This window comes from Sander lucioperca, chromosome 18 (assembly GCF_008315115.2).
Source record: "Sander lucioperca isolate FBNREF2018 chromosome 18, SLUC_FBN_1.2, whole genome shotgun sequence".
NCBI classification, from domain to species: Eukaryota; Metazoa; Chordata; class Actinopteri; order Perciformes; family Percidae; genus Sander; species Sander lucioperca.
The window spans coordinates 13,380,406-13,400,040 of NC_050190.1; the positions used below are offsets into that span (position 1 = coordinate 13,380,406).

General features: G+C 38.6%; 2 protein-coding genes across 5 annotated transcripts; both read right to left on the reverse strand.

The window, feature by feature from the left end:
* Nucleotides 1-7,484: 7,484 nt before the first annotated feature.
* ngb (neuroglobin) lies at nt 7,485-13,388 on the reverse strand. 3 transcript variants are annotated; one of them, XM_031278796.2, is made up of 5 exons: nt 10,928-13,388; nt 10,565-10,673; nt 10,008-10,116; nt 9,784-9,903; nt 7,485-9,688 (listed from the first exon to the last, which is right to left on the reverse strand). In XM_031278796.2, the coding sequence occupies exons 2-5, from the start codon at nt 10,660-10,662 to the stop codon at nt 9,536-9,538; spliced, it is 480 nt and encodes a 159-aa protein (XP_031134656.1). In that variant the 5' UTR covers nt 10,663-10,673; nt 10,928-13,388; the 3' UTR covers nt 7,485-9,535. The 3 variants fall into 3 exon arrangements, with proteins under 3 accessions (XP_031134656.1, XP_031134658.1, XP_031134657.1); XM_031278798.2 differs by having other exon boundaries at nt 10,565-10,720; XM_031278797.2 differs by lacking the exon at nt 10,928-13,388 and having other exon boundaries at nt 10,565-10,854.
* Nucleotides 13,389-13,491: 103 nt separating this feature from the next.
* Nucleotides 13,492-19,606, reverse strand: fam161b (FAM161 centrosomal protein B). 2 transcript variants are annotated; one of them, XM_035994608.1, is made up of 9 exons: nt 19,402-19,606; nt 18,024-18,270; nt 17,415-17,941; nt 16,259-16,557; nt 14,858-14,976; nt 14,586-14,753; nt 14,367-14,466; nt 14,103-14,278; nt 13,492-13,893 (listed from the first exon to the last, which is right to left on the reverse strand). In XM_035994608.1, the coding sequence occupies exons 2-9, from the start codon at nt 18,239-18,241 to the stop codon at nt 13,812-13,814; spliced, it is 1,689 nt and encodes a 562-aa protein (XP_035850501.1). In that variant the 5' UTR covers nt 18,242-18,270; nt 19,402-19,606; the 3' UTR covers nt 13,492-13,811. The 2 variants fall into 2 exon arrangements, with proteins under 2 accessions (XP_035850501.1, XP_031134583.1); XM_031278723.2 differs by having other exon boundaries at nt 18,024-18,252; nt 19,402-19,605.
* Nucleotides 19,607-19,635: the final 29 nt, after the last annotated feature.

Genomic DNA, 19,635 nt, shown 5'->3' on the forward strand with positions numbered 1-19,635 from the left:
GAGAGTTAGATGAGAAGACCGACACTTGATCTTCTCATTTAACTCTCGGCAAGAAGGCAAATACGTTTATTTCCCAAATTGTAGAACATTTTGAAAATACGTATGCCTTAGAGTCTACTTTCTCTCATTGCAAGAAAACAATATTGAAATCTGTTGAGGAATTTATTTATTTTTAATTTCAATTATGTGACATACTGTGTTACTACTAAGGCCATTATATTTATTAACAACAACAACAACAACAACAACAACAACAACAACAACAACAACAATAATAATAATAATAATAATAATAATAATGCGTTACGATAATGGCTCAAATTGTTTCTTGGTTTTTGTTTAGTGTCGGTCACAGTTCTGTGATGAAAATAAAATGATAAAAATGTTTATTTATGTCCCAAATACAAACAGTAATATTCAGGCACTACCAGACTGTACCATGATTTCAGTTGCATTAACCTATTCTGTGTGACACTCCACCGCATGTTGACTATGTTGTATAAATGAGGTATGCATTTCCATCCTTATCCATAAGATCAGGTTTCACACATGCTATTCTCATTGTTTTACCGTCAGTCTGTATGTTTGCAAGTTTTGTATTTTGGGGTTATTTTTATTTCCTTGTGGAGGGATGGAAGTTTTTTCTTCTCATGAAACTGAATGGTTAATTGATTGCAGTTTGTTATTTATGTCTCTTGCTGTGCCTTGAATAAACACTCCCTTTCGTGTGACAATCCAGTATGACCTAAAATATGCTGCATGGACTGAAAATTATAAAGCGGAGAAACATCGAAGAGATGAAAACAGAACAACAACAAACAGTCAATTGGTAGTTAGTCAACAGACAAGCAGTAGGCTCATTCCACTAAAATATTGACAAAACAATCTTCACACAAGGTCCACTTTCCACCATTTTCTGGAGCTTTCGACCATATAACATGGCCTTCATCTGCAGATTAGTTTGTTCAGATGTCATGGAATTGTAGCTGTTCAAACTTTCCACTCTTCTCTGCATGTTTAGGACTTTTCTCCGTGCTTTAAAGTTAATTCTTGACTATGTTGAGAAAACAACTCAATCAAAGTCCACTTACTTGCCTTTTCTAGAGCTTTTAAGAGTAAACTAAATGATTGTCTACAAATCAAACAACTGAACAAAGTTCATCTGCAGATGAAGACCATATGATGGGATCAAAAGTCCCGAACAAGCAAGTACCTTTTTTTTTAAGGTCAAGAACTGTCAAGGTCAACACTAAGCTAACTTACTGTGTGTCTCTACGTCACAGCAGTTCCATCGCTTTTTTAAAGATGTTTTGTATTGTGTCTTTGTTGGTGCCTTGTTGTTGATATCAATTAATATATTTTTGGTTCTAAGCTGTTGTATTCTTTGATCATACAGATTATCCAAGAAGTATGACCAAGCTCTCTGTAGAGGATAAAAAATCTTTGAAAGTTGTTAATCCAGTGTCATTCCCTTGTATATGATTTCTCTTTAGGCCATTTTAATTCTAACATATTTGATTAACAGTGACAGCACTGTTGTTGATTAGTTCAGTAGATCTTCTCTCAGAACAGCTGTAAAGCTTATTGTTGTTCAGGCCTGTTGTTTTAGTCCATTTCGTGTTCTGTATGAGTGGGTTTATTATAGTTTAATCATTGAAAATCATAGGCCTGTGATACGATTTTTCTTCAGCTGTACTTTCATAAAATGTATTATTATTTGTATTACATAAAATTATATATATTAGCTCCATTTTACAAGGAATCTAACTGTAGTTTTTAATGCTGTATAAAACAGATGTAAGCCAACAGCAGAGAGAGAACGAAGTGGTCAGTGCATAGAATCATGAAGTAAAATGTATTTGGAAAAAAAACATCAAGGCGCATCTCAAAATTTCTGTCTCTGAACTATCAACATGTCCTGTGGGTTTCTCTCGCAGAAGGTTGTTACACAGATCATTAAACATACTTTCCTTTGAAAAATATAATAAAACGTATTAGGGTATTCTTAGCTCTAATGACCATGCAAGGAGGGATTGTCCGTTTTCATGCTTAACTAGTTTTATTGTATCCTGTCAAGTCTGTTCATATACTGTCGGGTTGGCCATCCAAGGTCTATTTGGAGGTAAATTAGCTTTCCACATGTCCACCGTTTTTTGCTCTTGTTTATAAAATGTGTGTATCATAAGTACTTCATTTCATACAGTATGTAAGACTGCTGTAAATATGGGTTGTTATATCTCCAAGAAGGTTGAGGTTTTAGGACGGACTGCGTTTGAGATTTATCTCTGTCAGACTAACGAGTTTTCATCTGTCAAAAGTGAAGTGCTGTGATCTGAAATTAAAATTAATTCAGCTCAACCCACTCATCTTGTGCCATGAACTCCTTATTGCTCTCCTCTACTGTGGTCTATGATGAAGTGTTTTTGAGAGGCAGTGAGTCACACTTCATGTGGTTAGTAGTAGTGCAAGAGTGAATGTGCACAGTATGCCTTCAGGAAATGTGCATAAGTATATTGCATACAATATTGGTGACTAATGTTAGACCATTGAAAGGAATAGTTTAAATTTGGGAAAATATGTTGATGCTTTCTTGCCAAAAGTTAGATGAGAAGATTGGTACCACCATCATATCTGTAGCCTATGTTAAATATGAAGCTATCACATGCAACCAGTTAGCTTAGATTAGCATAAAGACTGGAAGCTAGCCTGTCTGTCCAAATGTAATGAAATGTACCTATCAGCATCTCTAAAGCTCACTAATTAACCCATATCTGGCTTGTTTATTTAGTATAAAAACCAGAAACCTTCTAACTCTGCAATAAAGAAAATAAGCATGTTTCCCAAATTGTCTAACTATTCTTTAAAGTCTGACAAAGTGCACTACTAACGACAGTAATTCCGTTGATCAAACCGTCGCTCCAAAGATAATCACAGACCAGATTTAACCGAGCTGGGGAGAAGCGGCTAATAAATGCAGGTGCATGTTAGCTTAGTGTTTGAAGCAGTGTGTCTGCATACAAACTAGCCTCGGGACAAGCCTGTACATACTGCAGGTCTCATTGGTCCCTGAAGCCACATCTGAGGGTGGATGGGGCAATTAATTGTATGAGCATCGGGTTTTATCAAACTACAGTGGAAAGTGGTAGCACCAAAGTGGCAATGGTAGTTGTTGTTCCAACAGAGTGGTGCACTAGTACGTTTTTTTCAGAGAAACATCTCACACCGACTGGATGGATCTAATTTTTCTGCAGTAAAAGGGTTTGTAAGAAAACATCATAATATGCCTGCCATTATATACAGTGCTTCTTCATTGCTAAGAGTAACGAAAGAAGAAAGAAAAGTCCCTGACATTTCCCCTGTCACCCGTGGCAACTGAGCATGCTTCTCAGTGAAAGGTGAATTCCTCTGGGTGCTTGGCCCGTGGCCTTTCTCCTGCCCAGATGCTTAGAATAGTAAATGTGTCTGCCTCCTGCAGCAAACATATTTTCACTTCCATATGGGTTTGTTTCAGCATGCAAATGTTGCTTAATAAGTTGGTGTTGTTTAGTATGTTGTTGTTTACTTTGTATTTCCCCTAGAATATATCATACTCTTTCAACAAAAGTATATAAGAAAGTTAATCCTTGACCTTGGAAATAGCAGTTGACAAAACAATATTACAACATCCATTTAGTAGCCATGCAAGAACTCTGGATCCCATCTCACAATCTACCTCAGCAGATGGATTTTGCACAGATTTAAATTTCAAATGTCCATTTTTTTCAAACAAGACTTTCTGTCCATGTTGGCTTAAAAGTTGAGATAGAAAGTTCATCCTTGACCTTGGAAACAAGGGTCCATATACACCGTATCCCCAGTTAGTTGACTTTACTAAAAATTTGCGTGGAAACCCATTGCCTTAAACCAAATCAAGTTTACATTAGTAGTCATTACTAAAAAATCATTAGTAAACTAAAATTATTTTTTCTTTGCGTAACTTTTTTATATTAATCAACGTCCGTTGCATTCAAGCCATTGCCAAATACGTTGATACAAAGCTAATTAAGACTATCAGCAAAACTCTCTGTATTTCTCAGGATGGCTGTGTTCAGAAACTGGTGTCATCTGGCGACTTTTGTGTGCAGAAAATCAAGTGAATATAATTACCTCTTCTGAAGAGTCCATCAGGTTTTTTTAATCCTCCGCGTCCTCCTTGGTTACAAGCGTCATTACTTCGATTTTTTCTCATGGGGGACACAGAAACTACGCACTATAGCTTTAAACATGCAAAGAAACATAACAAATAGAAAAACATCAGGCTACTTGTCACTACTAAATAGTTAATTTAATAATATAAATATTGTTTTTCCTTTATAACAACCTAACTTTATGAACAATGTATTCAATACATTTGATCCAAAAAACAGAAAAGATAAGAACACAGGACACGGTAACTTTCCATTGTACTATGTTGTGTGGTAGGTTTCACTTCGGAGACAGAGTTGCTTAATTCCGATCTACGTATGTGCCACTGAACGTTTCTCACTGCGAGACCCGGGTCTCGGTCATGGTGCAACAATAAATGAACATGAACACTAAATTAACCATGCAAAACTAAAACCCAGATACCATCAATGCACACCAAAACATCCACAGAACATTATTAAAACACACTTTGACTAGGACAGAAACCCATCAGAACATGATGGGTGAACATGAAAGAATAAGTAGTGACCACTAAAAAGTTTAATTACAACTAAATCTGGGTTTACAGTGGTAGCTGTTCACACAATCTTTCTCAACTTTCAATCTGAACCTCGTGATAAGATTGATTTGTCAACTTGGTAGAAAATGTTTCACAGGGGTATTACCTCATTAAATCAAAATGTCTCAGGTATTAATTTCCTTCCTTGTTATATCCAATCAAATGGTGTCAAGAACAGTTACCTAACGCAGCACACCAGGTGATGCAGTAGCTACATACAACCGTGGCTGCTGCATAGCTCAATTAATTGCTACATAACAAGAGAACAAGAGAATAACCACAGGAAATCAATTATCAGTGGATTTCATTAACTGAGCTGATCCTCTTAACTTCTATTAAAGGATAAGACATATTTTGACAATTGTCAGCAAATCGAATGAAAAGACCAAACCCCATAAATTAATTTACCTAACAAGTATTGTCTGTGTAGCTAAAGCCTACTATAGCTTATTCTTCTGTGCCATAGAGCTCTATTGTTGCCTGAAAAACTATTTGGAACACATCAGTGAGCCACATTGTTGCACTGGTTGACATGTTCCTTCATTACCATGACATAGGCATAGTTTATTTTGTGTCAACCCTACGTAATTGCCGTAAATACTTGTACACCGCCGTAAATACTGTAACACAATGTGTAGAAAAAGCAGCATGTTAGCGGAGCAGCATTTTCAGTCCTCCATCTGTGTCTACGCAAGATACTTTCAGGCACATTATTGACTGTAGGTCATCCGCGTCTTGACAGCACACAGAACCCAATACACAATACATAGTTACACATTGACTTGAAGCATAGAAATGTAGGCCTACTTCGGGTCACGTTTGAGCGCGTATAGCACATGTAAAACAAATGCCATTACGCAGTCTTTGTTGGCGGCTGCATACATTAAAAAAGAACTGTATGTTGCCTCAGACTTGCACGAGACGGACGACTGAAAAACGCAGTTGAAACGCCTCCTGTGTAGACAAGCTGTTTCACTCCAAATGTGTATTAATCCACAGCTCAAAATAGTCCTGACATTTACTCTGGTTTGAGTAATGTTTGCCATAAACTACAGTGCCCAGCTGTTTTGGGAAATTACAGTGCCTTTAGTTTTTTTGGGGGCTTTTCCACCTTTAAATTTTGACGGGACAGCTAGGTGTGAAAGTGAAGAGAGAGGGGGAAGATATGCAGGAAATTGTCACAGGTCAGATTCAAACCCTGGACCTCCGCATCGAGGCATAAACCTCGAAGTATATGTGCGCCTGCTCTACCACTGAGCCAACACAGCCACAATTACAGTGCATGAAACTATATACTTGTGCCTGGTTTTTAAAGATTTACATCTTCAGTGGGAACCAATGGGTTTGAGTCACAGACAAGATAGGAGAAGTCAGAAAGTACTGAGAGATGGCATTGTTTCTGTCTTGGTTGGATGTATCGACAATCAGAAAATATATGAATAACCACAGCCTTATCCTTTAACTGGTTGTACTTTAAGTTGGAAGTGACAGACAGCTCATTCCCACTGTTGTTGTTTTTGCTTGCAGGCTTGTGTTGCAGACTCCAGCAGCTATCAGAGCAAACCTTATTAGCCTGAGCCTGTATGCATAGTCAATGTCCAATCCTCACTCGCCTCCACAGTACGATTTAGGATGAGTGAGTGATTGAGCAATGCCTTGCTTTCCTCCTTCATCCCAAACGAATGCACACACATACGCACATGCACACACACACACACACACACACACACACACACACAAACACACATAGACTCTGGACGATCACTTAACAGTTGCCATGACAACGTTCAATACCCCTTCATTCCAAAACACATTGCAGACTTTCTTAAAATAATGTGTTGTCTTTTCTCACAGACTCCTCTCCAGACGACGACAGCCTTCAGAGCAAATCCTCGTACACTACAAGGTAAGACTGTAGAACTAAAGGTACTGATTAATGAATTGCCACAAGGGAAATAAACACTTAATGTATTTTAGTTAGCATCTTATTCAATTTTGTTGCAATCTAACCATTGGTTGGTGACCTAAGTGGAGGTCAGGTCAGTATCCATGAAGCCCAGTGACTAGACAACTCTGGCTTACTGTTGTTCTGTAGGCTGAAGCGAGACATGGAGCATGGAGCCAACATAAATACAACAGACTCTCAGTGGGACAGTGAGAGTGAAGATACTGTTGGGAGTACAGAGACAGATTAAGGCCATGTCAGCCTCTGTCCCAACACCAGAACAGACAGCCAGCTCATGGATATGACTTTTACAATGATACAAGCAAATTGTATATATGCGAGAAATGCGTATTTAGATAACTCATTACAACGACCCTCCCTTCTCCACTTCTCTCATTATGGCTTCCCCTACAGGACACACACACACACACACAAACTGATATTTAAGCGAGAACATGTCCAAACATCTATAAAGATTTTTTTTTGTTTTTGGAGGAAAATAAAAACAGAATTTCAAATTTGTTCAATGTGAAATTCTGTAAACAATCTTGATGTGACATTGTGCAGTTGCATGAGTAAGTGGGCTGATGTGCCTGAAGTCACCCTCGTCTCTGTAGCCAAGGGCGATGAGCCATTCTGCGCTTGGATCTTATGTAACGCAAGGGGATGGGCTGCCAGTGGGAAGGAAATCAGGCATCATGTCATTGATTTCAAACGCTGACCATTGTGTTGTAACCATTATCAGTATGTGACAAACAAACCTTAGAGCGAGAGGAAAACACACTGACCTCGTCAAGCAGTTAAATATCCACAGATCACTTTATTTAGTATCAAGTAAGTACACAACATGTTTTTTTCAAAGGATGGAATCCAGTTTACAAAGAGTGTGCATTAATTTTAATCATACTGTGCGTTTTTGGTTGAAGGATAACTAGGTGAAGTCATCACTGTTCAATAGCAGCTGATAATGATGAGGTAGACAGTGACACACCCCATATGTACAGAGCTGGATGTTAACGGGATAACATGCCAGTTATCAGTCATGCCTGCTAAAAAGACCTAAGGTCAGGTAATTGAAAACAGAGACGTGGAGAAGAACAACCTGCATAGGGCTGAGTACTGATACTAAGAAAAGAATCACTATAAATACACCACATACACAGTCAGTTAATAAAGATTACACCTGTGGGCTGTAGTACAGACTGAACAGGGCGGATAGAATAGTTCAATAGAAAACTGCTTTTATAATTTTCTGTAAGGATTGCACATTTAGAAGTTAATATCTATCTCTATTACTTTTGATTAAATAAACCTGATTAAAAGCAGAACATTTGGGTTCATTAACTGGAAATCCATGTAAGGTAATATATCTGGAGGATATACTGTATGTCACATTTGGAAAAGTAATCAAATCGATGCTCTGTAACAACACATACATTTCAGAATATAAAAATAAACTTTATAAATGTAAACTCAGACTAAAGCGATAATAACCACATATCAGCAGCTTGGATTTACAGTTGTATGGTGTTATTATCTAATACTTGGCGCACTGTTGCTAAGTTACTTGGCATAATGACCATGAATGTCAATAACAGCTGAGGATGATACATACAGTGTTATGGCAGCAATAATAATAACACACACATATAGGACAGCGTCAGCACACAGTATCTTTGTATTATTGAAAGGAAACAAAATCATCATCAATTAAGTTTGTCTTTTCTCATAATCCAAAATAAATATTGACTCCCATGTAGAAGCTCTGTGTTGGAGAAACACTGGCCACTTTGCTGATCTTCACATCTAAAGCTGAGGTAATACTACGTTTGTAGTCACAACAACACAGTTAATATGCATTACTGAGATAAGCAATTACAAGAGAGAGAGAAAAATACTTTACACTTACAATGACTGGAAACTGATAGGCAAGGAACAAAGATGCCCTTTACTCTAATGTAAATAGTCAACATAACAGTCTATTAGTTAGAGTTTAACAGTCAGCTGAAGCCTATTGAAATAATCACAATCTCTACTGAGGAGGGCATCACACACCATGTTGAGTAAGGTGCACATGGACACCTTAACAGTCATAGATCTCTGAAGAGAGCTATCAGAGAGTATTAACAGTTCTTGTCAGTATCTATTGAATATCATTTTTAATTAATAGGTCAGACAACAAAGTCACACGCTAAAGTAGGTGTAATGATGTGTAATATCAATAGAAAACACAGTAATGATTATGACTAAGGTGATAGGATTTTCTTCTGTAAAATCACATTGCTTTGTCCCAAAACCTTTAACATGTTTTGTGAAGTATCACTGTGTTCCAGTTAGAAAGAGAGCTGCCGTGCTGGCCACAGTAACCATCACAGTTTGAGTAGAGTGTGATGCCTAAATATAATATTTAGTGTTTTACAACTGTGCAACTCTTTTAAGATACATCACAAAGACCACTACAGTCACTGTTATTTGAGTAGATACTGTATATCAAAGCCATTATATACAAAGAGACTCAACAGTTATCCTGTTGCTTTTTCTCAGTGTGAGGCGCTCAGATTTCAGGTCCAGGCTTAGAAGAACCAAAGCAGGCTGGCTCAGATCCTCACATCTGTACAGCAGCATCGTCTGGTAGCTAAACATCCTCAGCAAAGAAAATAAACTCTGCGATTGGTCGATCCAATAGTAAAGTGTAACCACACCATGCATTTGCTACGCTATGTGACCTCACTCACAGAGCAAATGTACGGCAGCCAAAGCCACAATGCTGCAAGTTAAACAACCTTATTCCATGCCAACCATGTTGAGTGATTTGACAGAAATTGCTCAGCAACTCCCAGTCCAACTCAGTCGGCCTTGTCCTCCCCGTTCTCGGCCCATCCTCGGCTCATGGCTGCTACCACGATGCTGTACATGTTGAGCCAGGCTTGACGCAGCGGCGCCGTGTAGCCCTGGCCCAGACTGCACTGCAGCATGTAGAGAAGGGACTCACCAACCATCTGAAAAGTACACACACAAAAACATATTTTTTTTCACAGCTCATTCACTTGTGAACTTGCTTTTTGAGAGTTGTACTATGAACTGTTGATCCTACAGCAAATGACTGCGTGTTGACTCCCACTGCCTGATGCTTCCTCCCAAGGTTGAGCAGAAAGTCCTCCAAGGTGTGAAGGTCGTCCAGGTGGCTGACTGCTGCATCGATCACAAGCATCACCTGGGATCACGTGCACAGATACATGCAAATACACAGAGTGTTCACAACTATGCACAAGAACGAACTGTATACTCGTAGTGGTGACTGCGGTGAACGGAGCTCACCTTGGTGACATGTTCCAGGAACTCAGGGCTGGAGAGGCAGTCTTGTGAGGAGCCACAGTTTGTAGTGTAGTGGAAAAGAGTGAGGAGTGCTGGGTCCAGCTCAAACAGCCTACCGCAGACAAATACCACACTATTCTATAGGTGTATACACACAGCTTGGCTTGCCAAACATCGACACAGACACAAAATCAATCTATAAATAATACATCTACAAATCTTTCCTGCTAGTCTCTGATTTACAGGCAGCTGTCTCAAAGTAAATTCTGGATTATTGCAGTCTGTCGCCAAGCAACAAGTCAAGCTTCCGGTCCCTGCATAGTGAAAGTGTTCAGCGAAGGATCTAGCTTGATTCTCTCTCTACACCGGTGTTACTTATTCACAAATACATATTCCTACCACACCTATTAAGTAACAACACAAAAAACAGCAGAATACTATTATTTTTGGTTAAAGTATTGATGAAAGGATAACTGCACAGAATAACAATGTTTTCTTCTCTTACAAGTCACTTTACTGTCTAATTCCATTTGAATCATGCAGGTTGTGTAAAATATTACCTGGAAAACATGATGACACCATGAGGAACTTTGTTTTTGCCCAGGCTCTCCCAGCTGCCTCGTATCAGCTCCTTCTCTTTCCCTGACAGCTTCTCCATCCTTCCTCAGGCTGTAAACACGAGACAAGTTATTCTAGAGGGGAAACACACAACTCCTCTACAGGACAAGAAGGCTCAGTTTGAGCAAAGCCATAATATTCAAGTTAATCCACAGACGAAACATCTGCCAACCCACCTGAAAAAACAAAGTGGAGGATCAAGTGAGTGTAACACAGCTCATTTGTTAGTAATGTTTCAGATATAAAGAGGGGTACGGCTGCAGGAGTTATGATTCATAGGCTAGAGATACACAAATATACTGTACCTTCTTGAGGTCAGTCTTCTCTCTGAACTTCTTCTGGTGCCGAGCTGAGGGGTCTGTCTGTGTGCATGAGTGTGTGTGTGTGTGTGTGTGTGTGTGTGTGTGTGTATATATGTATGTATTTGTGTGTGTGTGAGAGTGTGTGTGTGTGTGTGTGTGTGTGTGTGTGTGTGTGTGTGTGTGTGTGCAGGCAGTAGCCTTGCCTGACACTCTGGTGCACTGGCTCTCTCTTTCCCCAGCCCCACGGTGCAGTCAGCGAGACAAGTTCTGCCACGCTCTTATCAGTCACACTGGCTGCTATCTCTCTCCCCTTCCCGTTAGCCTCTTGATATGCTCTCTCTCCAGCACTGGGGATATTATTCATGCCACTGAAGAGGAAAAAGAGGGATCTCTCTCTTCTGCTCCAGAGAGGCTGCAGTGAGCCACAGCTCCTCCTGCAGGTGGACCAAGGACTAAAACATACAGAACATACAGACTATACTGTACATGCACTGCACACAACTCTGCATGCACAACATACACTGCACTTAACACAATACTTGGCCTTTGCACTTTTACTTTAAAATCAAGAGAACTCAAATAAACAAGAGATTAAGATGAAAATTTGAATAAGTGTAATTGCTGATGTTTTAAGGCAGGTGCATGTAAAGGCTCAGTAAAAACAGGTTTGAATCCAAAAGCACAAGTCCGAGACCAGGCCGGTAACATGAAAAGTTCAAGTTTACTCCAGGTTTAAAACAGGCAAAAGAAAAAAAAAAAAAAAAAAAAAAAAGCCAGGCAGGCAGAGGAGATGAGGCAAACTTATCCAACAGGGGGTCAGGCTAGGGAGCAAGAGTCCAAAAGGCAGGCAGAGGGGTCATAAAAGGCAAACCGGTTGGACAAGGAAGCGCAATAGATAATCTGGCGGGGAATGAATGGAAGTGGGCTGCTGTACTGGGCTGATGAGGAAGAGGAAGCAGATGTGTATGTGGGCAGGAGAGCTCAGGTGATGGGGAATGGTGGGAACACAGGGGTTACTGCAGAGCAGGTGGGAGTGGCGGGATCTGAAATGTCAGCAGAGTAAGTACTTGGCTGACATTGTGACAGTGAAGTTCATTTGAGGCCTATATCATCTATTCTAGGGTGTGTCTTCAGCTGCCTACATTTGCAACCCGTGCATTTACAGAATTAAATGTGTGGGAATTTTTATATTTTACAGCAGCTGGAATAATAAAAGACCTGAACGCACCACCTTGGTGAAATTATATTGTTCATCTGCTAAGTAGAGCCACTCCTTAAACAGCGTGATAATAACATTTCTGTGGCCAAGCGCTTTAACCTCTCATTAATCTAAATGAGATGTGTTTGTTGCCTCTCTCAGCTTCCACACACATTAGGCACTAGATACCGTTTGTTTAAATAGATGTCGCAGGTGTCTCACTAGGATATTATCTAACAGGTTGGGAGAGATTGGTTTTGTTTTCAGCGCTGCACCGCGGGAGTCAGAGGTGCAAAGCTTTCTCCTGAGGGACTACAAGGCAGGGTGGGGAGGGATAAACTGTTCCCATGACAACCTGACAGCATGGAGCCCTTGAAGCTTTGTCATGTGATGTTTGAGATCTCAAGGAAGGGACTCTGTGATTATTTATCACATCTATAAGTACTATGTGGCAACATTTGGGCTTTTCTACTTTTATATCTTTTTTTAATTATGCAACATTATTATTAATCATATGCTTATTTTAATACTGTCATAGTGAATACTGTTAGTCACCTTTTTTTCTGCCATTCCCTGTAGAGATGCAGTCCGACAGCACATAATTGTATTGTAATTGTATGAAAAATATTGGACTCTTTCAAACTAAATTTTAAACTACAGTAAGCATTAAATAGTGTAACCTTATGACGAAATACTTAATTGTTAATGATGTCATAATCTGAACTGACCCAGTGGCCTACAAAAAGAAAAAAACTATATGGTATGCACTGGTCTTAAAGACTACTATACATTATGATTATATACATATTCAGACATTCCCATGTGGTCTGTTAGTGAAAAATGATTTCTAGAATTCCTGGCAGTCAGCTGTCTAAGCACAGGCTTACAGCGGAGGCCAGTGTACAAGCATATTTGATGTGGGTCTATGGGCTTGGAGCAGACCACTGAACTGGTTCCTGTGAATGCAGTTGGACAGTGAGGGCTGTTTATTTAGGTGGCAGTGTGGCTGTAAAAATAACTGGGAACTTTAACCCAGCCATTCCAGAAAGACCCATGGCAGACACTTGGTGTCCTTACAGGACCTGTACGAATAAAAAATATACGTTTATTCCATTTTTTAACTAAGCTTTTTTTAAACACAACTAAAAGCAAAAAAAAAAGATAATATTTCTCACGGTATAATAATTTTTTTAATGGCTACAGTATTGGAAGATTCTTGATTTAAAGTGCAAAACACAAATTAATGTTACACACAGTGTTCTCACCTGGTGTTCTCATTTGCTTTTTGAACTGTTATTTCTGGTAACCAAGTGGTCATCATCCTCTAAATTACAGTGTTCATATTCCTTAGCAAAATTGTTGTCATAAACCAAAAAGTAGCTTTTTATTTTAATTTTTATTATCTGCTTGTCATGCAGACTGTATAGATATATCCTCAAAGCATATACAATATAAAATATTTCCATTACTTATATATGTACACATACAGTTCTATAAACTTTCTCCCAGTTGTAATCCCTAAGATTTGTGATTGTAAAGTCCTTTTGTCATTTCATAATTTGTAGTTTCACATCTTAAACTATCAAATGCTTGGTGCGGATAGTTAGCCATGACATGAATCATTTTTGAGGACAGTGTTGTCTTCTAGCGGAGAGGCCATAAAAACCTCTGCCGCCTGAACCTTTTTGATCACGGCATTTCTTCCTCTTTGGACTTCACGCTCTTCTCTTCCACATCTTCAATTTTCTCCCCGTCGTCTACATTTTCTTCCCTAAATCAGACATGTTGGGTTAGAAAATGACTATATTGTAATTACATCGAACTTTTACTTGGCTACAGTATTTGTCTTTCTTTACTAAAGACTGCAGGGCAAGCTCAGAAAATTATGTAATGTAATATGACCAAACCACATGAAGTCCTTGGCTCTCCAGCACCAGTGCTATTCACAGTAGTGGATGAACAAAACATCAAAATTCTCACTCTGCATATCTGCTGTGAATGTCGTTCTCAGTGCTGTGGTTCTCGTCTGTATCCTCCTCAGATCTGGATGATGTTCCTTCAACTGCTTCTCCATTTTCTTCAACAAATAGCTCTTTCAGGCCGGCTTTCTTCAGCTTGTTCCTGTATGTCTGCTCGGCGTGAGCCTTTGCATTTTTCTGTCAGTAAAATAAACTCAAAGTTATGCTGGAGGGGGCAAATCATTTACAATGTGATGTCATCTTCTCAGCTTACTATGTCACTCACCTGTTTCACCTGTTCGAACAAATAAGGGCGTTCGCTAACTCGTGCCTTCATGTACCGTAACTCCCTCATGTATTCTTTCATCCTTTGTTGGTCAGCCTCCCTTCATGTCAGAGAAGATTATAGTTTGAGCTACTGCGGCAGGCATGTGTGGTTGTTGTGATGTGAGTTGCAAAAGTTACAATATTGGAGAATGAACGGCCTCACTTGACCAGTACTCACCGATGGTGCTGTAGTTTGTGATTACACACTTCTTCCAAGCTGCTGTGTGGGTCCAGCAACTTCGCATGGAGTGTGACTGTCTTCTTCATGGCCTGGGACCTCATTTGGTACTTCCTCAACCAGTCAACGCTCTCTTGATTCTTGCTATCCCTCATCTCCATTGACTTTCTGTGAAGGTACAAATATTCTGCATGTCACAGGATTTAAATGTTTAGTGTGTAGAAACTATAAAGAGGAAAAATCCATACTCATGCCAAAATAATCCAAGTTACCTGATGGCCATACAGCGCTTCCGTGCAGCATCTGTGATGTATGTGGGGAGTGTGTCTGCAGACAGTGATGTTAAGGCCCCAAGTGACTTGCTTCTGCTGAGATTACTTATTTGTGGTACCTGTAGATAAGGGGGAAATATATACAGTATATATATATATATATTGTATATCTAGAGGAATGTGCCCAAAAATGTCTGACATGGCTCATAAAATAGATCTCTGGTGATTGTATAATTTTGGCCAGAGCCAGAAAATATATGAAAGGAAGACAGGAAGGAACTTTCACTGATCACAAGGTTCATTCTACCGCTTTGGATTAGTGTAAATTACTGTTATGCTTATTTCTACTAGTACTCTGTAATGCCTTCCTGTGAATCATCCACCCAGACAAATTTCTATGAAAACAATATATCTAGGGATTGCCTTGTAAAATATGTATTTAATCCCATTCAAAAAAAAGCTGTAGAAATGGCGCTTGAATTTAACTTGATAAATTATGAGGTGGAGAAAGTTTGAAATACAACTGCTGAAGGGAGGGAAATATTCCCTCTCTAAAGAGGGCCCACTGTACATATTTTACATAGCTTTACAGTTCCACAACTGAGGGGACTGGTCTGAACGGCCTAAAAAAATAACAAATAAGCCACACAAGAACTTAACCCATACAATAAATCTTTCACCATCAAACAAAATACTCCACAATATCCAGAATAGAAAGTCAAATGTGACCAGGTCAAAGTCATTTGTCACGTTATGAAATAAACACTTCTGAATGTTGAAGGACCACAGGAACACACGATGGAGTATTGTACAGTTGGCAAACACTGTAGGGTAAACATCTGTTCTTATTAGGCCAGTTATTCTACATCTGGTGCAATCATAGTGATATGGACTTTTTTAAACGAGCAAGGATTTAGGCAATCAGAACTGTTCGTCATCTAAAACAGAGTCTTTAAGGAAGGCTAGTGGTTTCTTATCAGCCTTAAAAAAAAGAGAATAGTATCTTGACAAACTTGACAAAGTGGTGGGTGGATATGTCTCGAGCCATGCATTAAACAGAGAGTGTAATGTAAAACTAAAATGTGAAGCCATCTGGGCGATTGTCATCTTATATAATTCCTCAAGAGACACTGGCTCTTCAAGACAGGCATTTTCTTTACATTTTATTCATATAATATTTTGGCAAATATTGGTAATTAATTCTTAGACCTCTGCCTACCATAGTTAGGCAGGGGATTAAGGAAATACATATACACAAAATCAAAGCATAAAATTCAAAACAACAGAAACTAAACCAAAAATGATATTATATTCTGAGAATTACTGCACTGAAATGAATAAATGCATAATAGCAACTAAAAAATATAAACAAACAGGTGTGTGGTAAAGAAAAGCATTTACCTGTGCATTTTCAGAGCTCATCCTACTTTGCCTTGCAGGGAGAGCTGATGTCCTCAGATAGAAGGGCTGACATTTTATCACATCTTTATTCTGTGTTTTTCTAAGCGCCTCTGTCTGCAAAGCTTTGTGCAGCCTGCTGAAATCAGGGACATGCTGGATGATTTTTGGCTGGAAGCTAGGTCTCTCATACAGGAAGCCCAACCTTTCTTTCCTGGTGCGCTCGGCAGTGCGAAGTTTCGGGCTGCCAGACACAGTAGGATTCTTGTCTGAATAGGGACTTGTCTGCAAAAGCTCCTGGTCTGCACAGAATCACAATAAGGTACAGTAGAGGATGAAGTCATGTCACTGCATAAAGTGTATCAGACGTACTGTTTACGTGCTTCCAATGTGACATTATAAAAATGAGGTGTGTATCATTGTATTTTAAATACATTTATAACACTTATTGTACAAAACAAAGCACTGTTTGTGTATAGGCTGCTGAGAAGCCAACATTGAATTGCTCTGTACATCTACACTGTTTCATTCCATTTTAAATAATGTAAGGCACCCCTTTGTGACATCACCACATCATTTAAAATTTTATTTAATTAATTTATTTATTTTATTTTAGTAGCATAACAAGTAAAATAACATGTATTTGTAATATTGTCTAATGTTGATCAGGAAGTCTTGTTTTACAGCACAGTTATCTTATAACTACATGACTATACCAGTGGTTTTCAATGTGTCAGGACTAAATGGGTCCAAGTAAAATTTGAAGGGTTAAGAGATGATTAACATGTTTGGAAAGAAAAAGAAGAAAATAATTATTAATATACAAACTGTTTATTTAACTTTTTTTTTTAATCTTTGACTTTTTCTTGTGAAATCTAAGTGAGTGATACCAAGGAAACTCTTTGGTTGAACTACACACAACTCACTGATATATATGCAACTTGTGATAGGGGTCACAAATAGCCATTGCCTGGCTAGAAAGGGTCAGAAGCCAATAAAGTTGGGAACCAGTGGCCTTTATACTGTTCTAAGATGGCAGTTTATAAATTGACACATAAAGTTATGTTACAAAGAATCTGATCTCTCCATATTTTCACATCAATTACAACTATTATACCAAACACTAGCCAGCATCCTTCCATCAGAAATGGAAACCCACCTTTCAGCTCAGAATCTGGCGAGTCTTTTACCTCTTTGTGAGGAGGTTTCCTTACAGTAGCAGCCTTGTTTTTCTGATCATGTGAGACTTGGTTTAACATTGCTGTAAGCTTCTCCCTTTTCTCCTTTTCTCTCTCCTGGAAGCTGAAAGGTCTTTGAATGGAGAGCAAGAAGTCCCTCCTCTGCTCACAGCCCTGCTTTCTCTCCTTTTCTCTCAGTTCCATCATCTCCTGATAGATGGGTTGAATGACATGGCTGGGCACTGGGAGAGCACGGAACTTCCTTTGACACTCAGCCTTGGCCTCCTCCTCTTTGCTCACCTCTGTTGTTTTAGATAAAGCTAACCGCTCACAATGTTGAGTCCTGTCAGGAGTCAGCGTGGAAGCCCTGACTGAACAATTCTTCCAGTTTGAAGTTACCAAGGCTGGAGAAGATGACTTAGGCCTCTCTTTCTGTCTGAGATGGTGCAAAGTCTCTTTGTCTGAGGTGAGGGCAGATGTAGAGGTGGCTCTCCTCATTCCCATATGTCTGAAAAAAACAGTAAAGATCTTTAAGAAAATAAATATCTCATTATCATGACAAAACATAAAAGACATTTGATGAAACCTACATGGCCTGATGTTTCAGTTCATTTCTATCACCGGACTTTCTGTCTACATCCATTGACAGTAGAGAGTTCTGATGAATCCTCCTCTCAAGCTCCTCTTGTTGTCTCTTTTCTGTCTCCTGCAGCTGCTGCCTGAGGGCCTGACTCAGGGCTTTCAGCTGCTGCTGAAGCATTAACTCTGATCTGAGTCCATCTTCCAGCAAGGTCTCTAGCTTCAGCATTTTTCTCTGGCCTATGACACAAACAAAAGCTGTGAAAGGTTACTTTATTCCTGTAAACAAAAAGTTCTTCTGTTCTGAGTTAGTGCTGAAATGCGTAATTAATTCATCTAAATTATTTGTTTATCAATGGAAAGTTAATTCACAAAAAAAAAGTATTATAGTGTATAATTCCAACACAAAGTTTTACACAAAATAATAAAATGTGATCTTTGACAAAATAAGACATATTCCATGATGCCAATACTTTCAATAACCTTTTAAAACATGGGCATACACATCAAAACACACACATCCACAATGACAGAAAACATTACATAAACATTACTCACTAAGTTCACATTGTCCAATTATTTGATCTCTGTACATTTTCTTAAATATAACAGTTTAACAACATTTTAAATAGAGCAGAAATGCAAGGATGACAGAAAATTGGCAACAATTTTCATAATTATTTGTTCATTTATGTCATTTTCTTATGAAGAAATGCCAACATTCTCTAGTTCTTAAATTTGAATATATGTTGTAGTTGTTGGTTGTTTCTTTTTGTAAATTGAATATATTTGGGTTTGGACCATTGGGTAGAACAAATCATGCTGTTAAATATGTCACCACTGGCAACTGTAATGGACATTTTTCACAATTTTGTTTTTAGTATTTCTATTTTGTAGACCAAACCATCAATTTGAGTTTATTCGAGAAAATAACAAGAAAATAATGAATAAAAAAATGAAATAACTTTTAGTTGCAGCTCTACTATTAAATCGTGAGCAACATAACTGTTATGTTGTGAAAAAAATATTATTATTATTATTATGATGTTATAACATCATAATAATAATAATAAATTAATCGAGATGATTCATCAATAACGATTAAAAGAAAATCGTCAGTTTTGTATTTAATGCTAGCTAGCTAGCTACACACATCAAACTTGCGGACAACTTCACCTCCAGTCTGTGTAAACCGGTTACCATGGTAACCAGACCTCTGCGCCCTCAACATAACGTGAGCTTTAAAGAAGATTTAGGGACATTTATATTTAGCTGTAGCTAAGCTAAATTCTATACGTAATTATATTATACTTATATACAAACCTGTATTGTACTTTCTGCCACTTAAAAGCACATAATAAAAAATGAAAGTAATAATGAGTCGCCAACCTGGTAAAAGATGAATTTTAGGAAGTGTTTCTTGACGTCGAATCGTCTTCCAAACTCGTAACGTAACGTTAGCGTTATATCTCCGCTAATGTGGTCTGTGCTAGAAATAACAGAGTATTACACCTGAAACGAAGCAAGTACATTACTTAGCTACACTCACTCCTCCGTTTTGGTAGCATTAGCACTGTTTGTGGACAGGAGCAGCAACGGTCAGCCGCGACAGACGTCTTCTGT

What these genes read in the sequence shown, in the direction of transcription:
- ngb (XM_031278796.2), bottom strand. Translation starts at nt 10,662, where the DNA reads ATGGAGAAGCTGTCAGGGAAAGAGAAGGAGCTGATACGAGGCAGCTGG. An exon ending in GGTGTCATCATGTTTTCCAG is followed by an intron (nt 10,117 to 10,564) that starts GTAATATTTTAC and finishes TGTCTGCGGTAG; the next exon opens with GCTGTTTGAGCTGGACCCAG. An exon ending in TCAACACGCAGTCATTTGCT is followed by an intron (nt 9,689 to 9,783) that starts GTAGGATCAACA and finishes TGTACTTTTCAG; the next exon opens with ATGGTTGGTGAGTCCCTTCT.
- fam161b (XM_035994608.1), bottom strand. Translation starts at nt 18,241, where the DNA reads ATGCTGAAGCTAGAGACCTTGCTGGAAGATGGACTCAGATCAGAGTTA. An exon ending in GCCAGATTCTGAGCTGAAAG is followed by an intron (nt 16,558 to 17,414) that starts GTGGGTTTCCAT and finishes GATTCTGTGCAG; the next exon opens with ACCAGGAGCTTTTGCAGACA. An exon ending in TGAGCTCTGAAAATGCACAG is followed by an intron (nt 14,977 to 16,258) that starts GTAAATGCTTTT and finishes CCTTATCTACAG; the next exon opens with GTACCACAAATAAGTAATCT.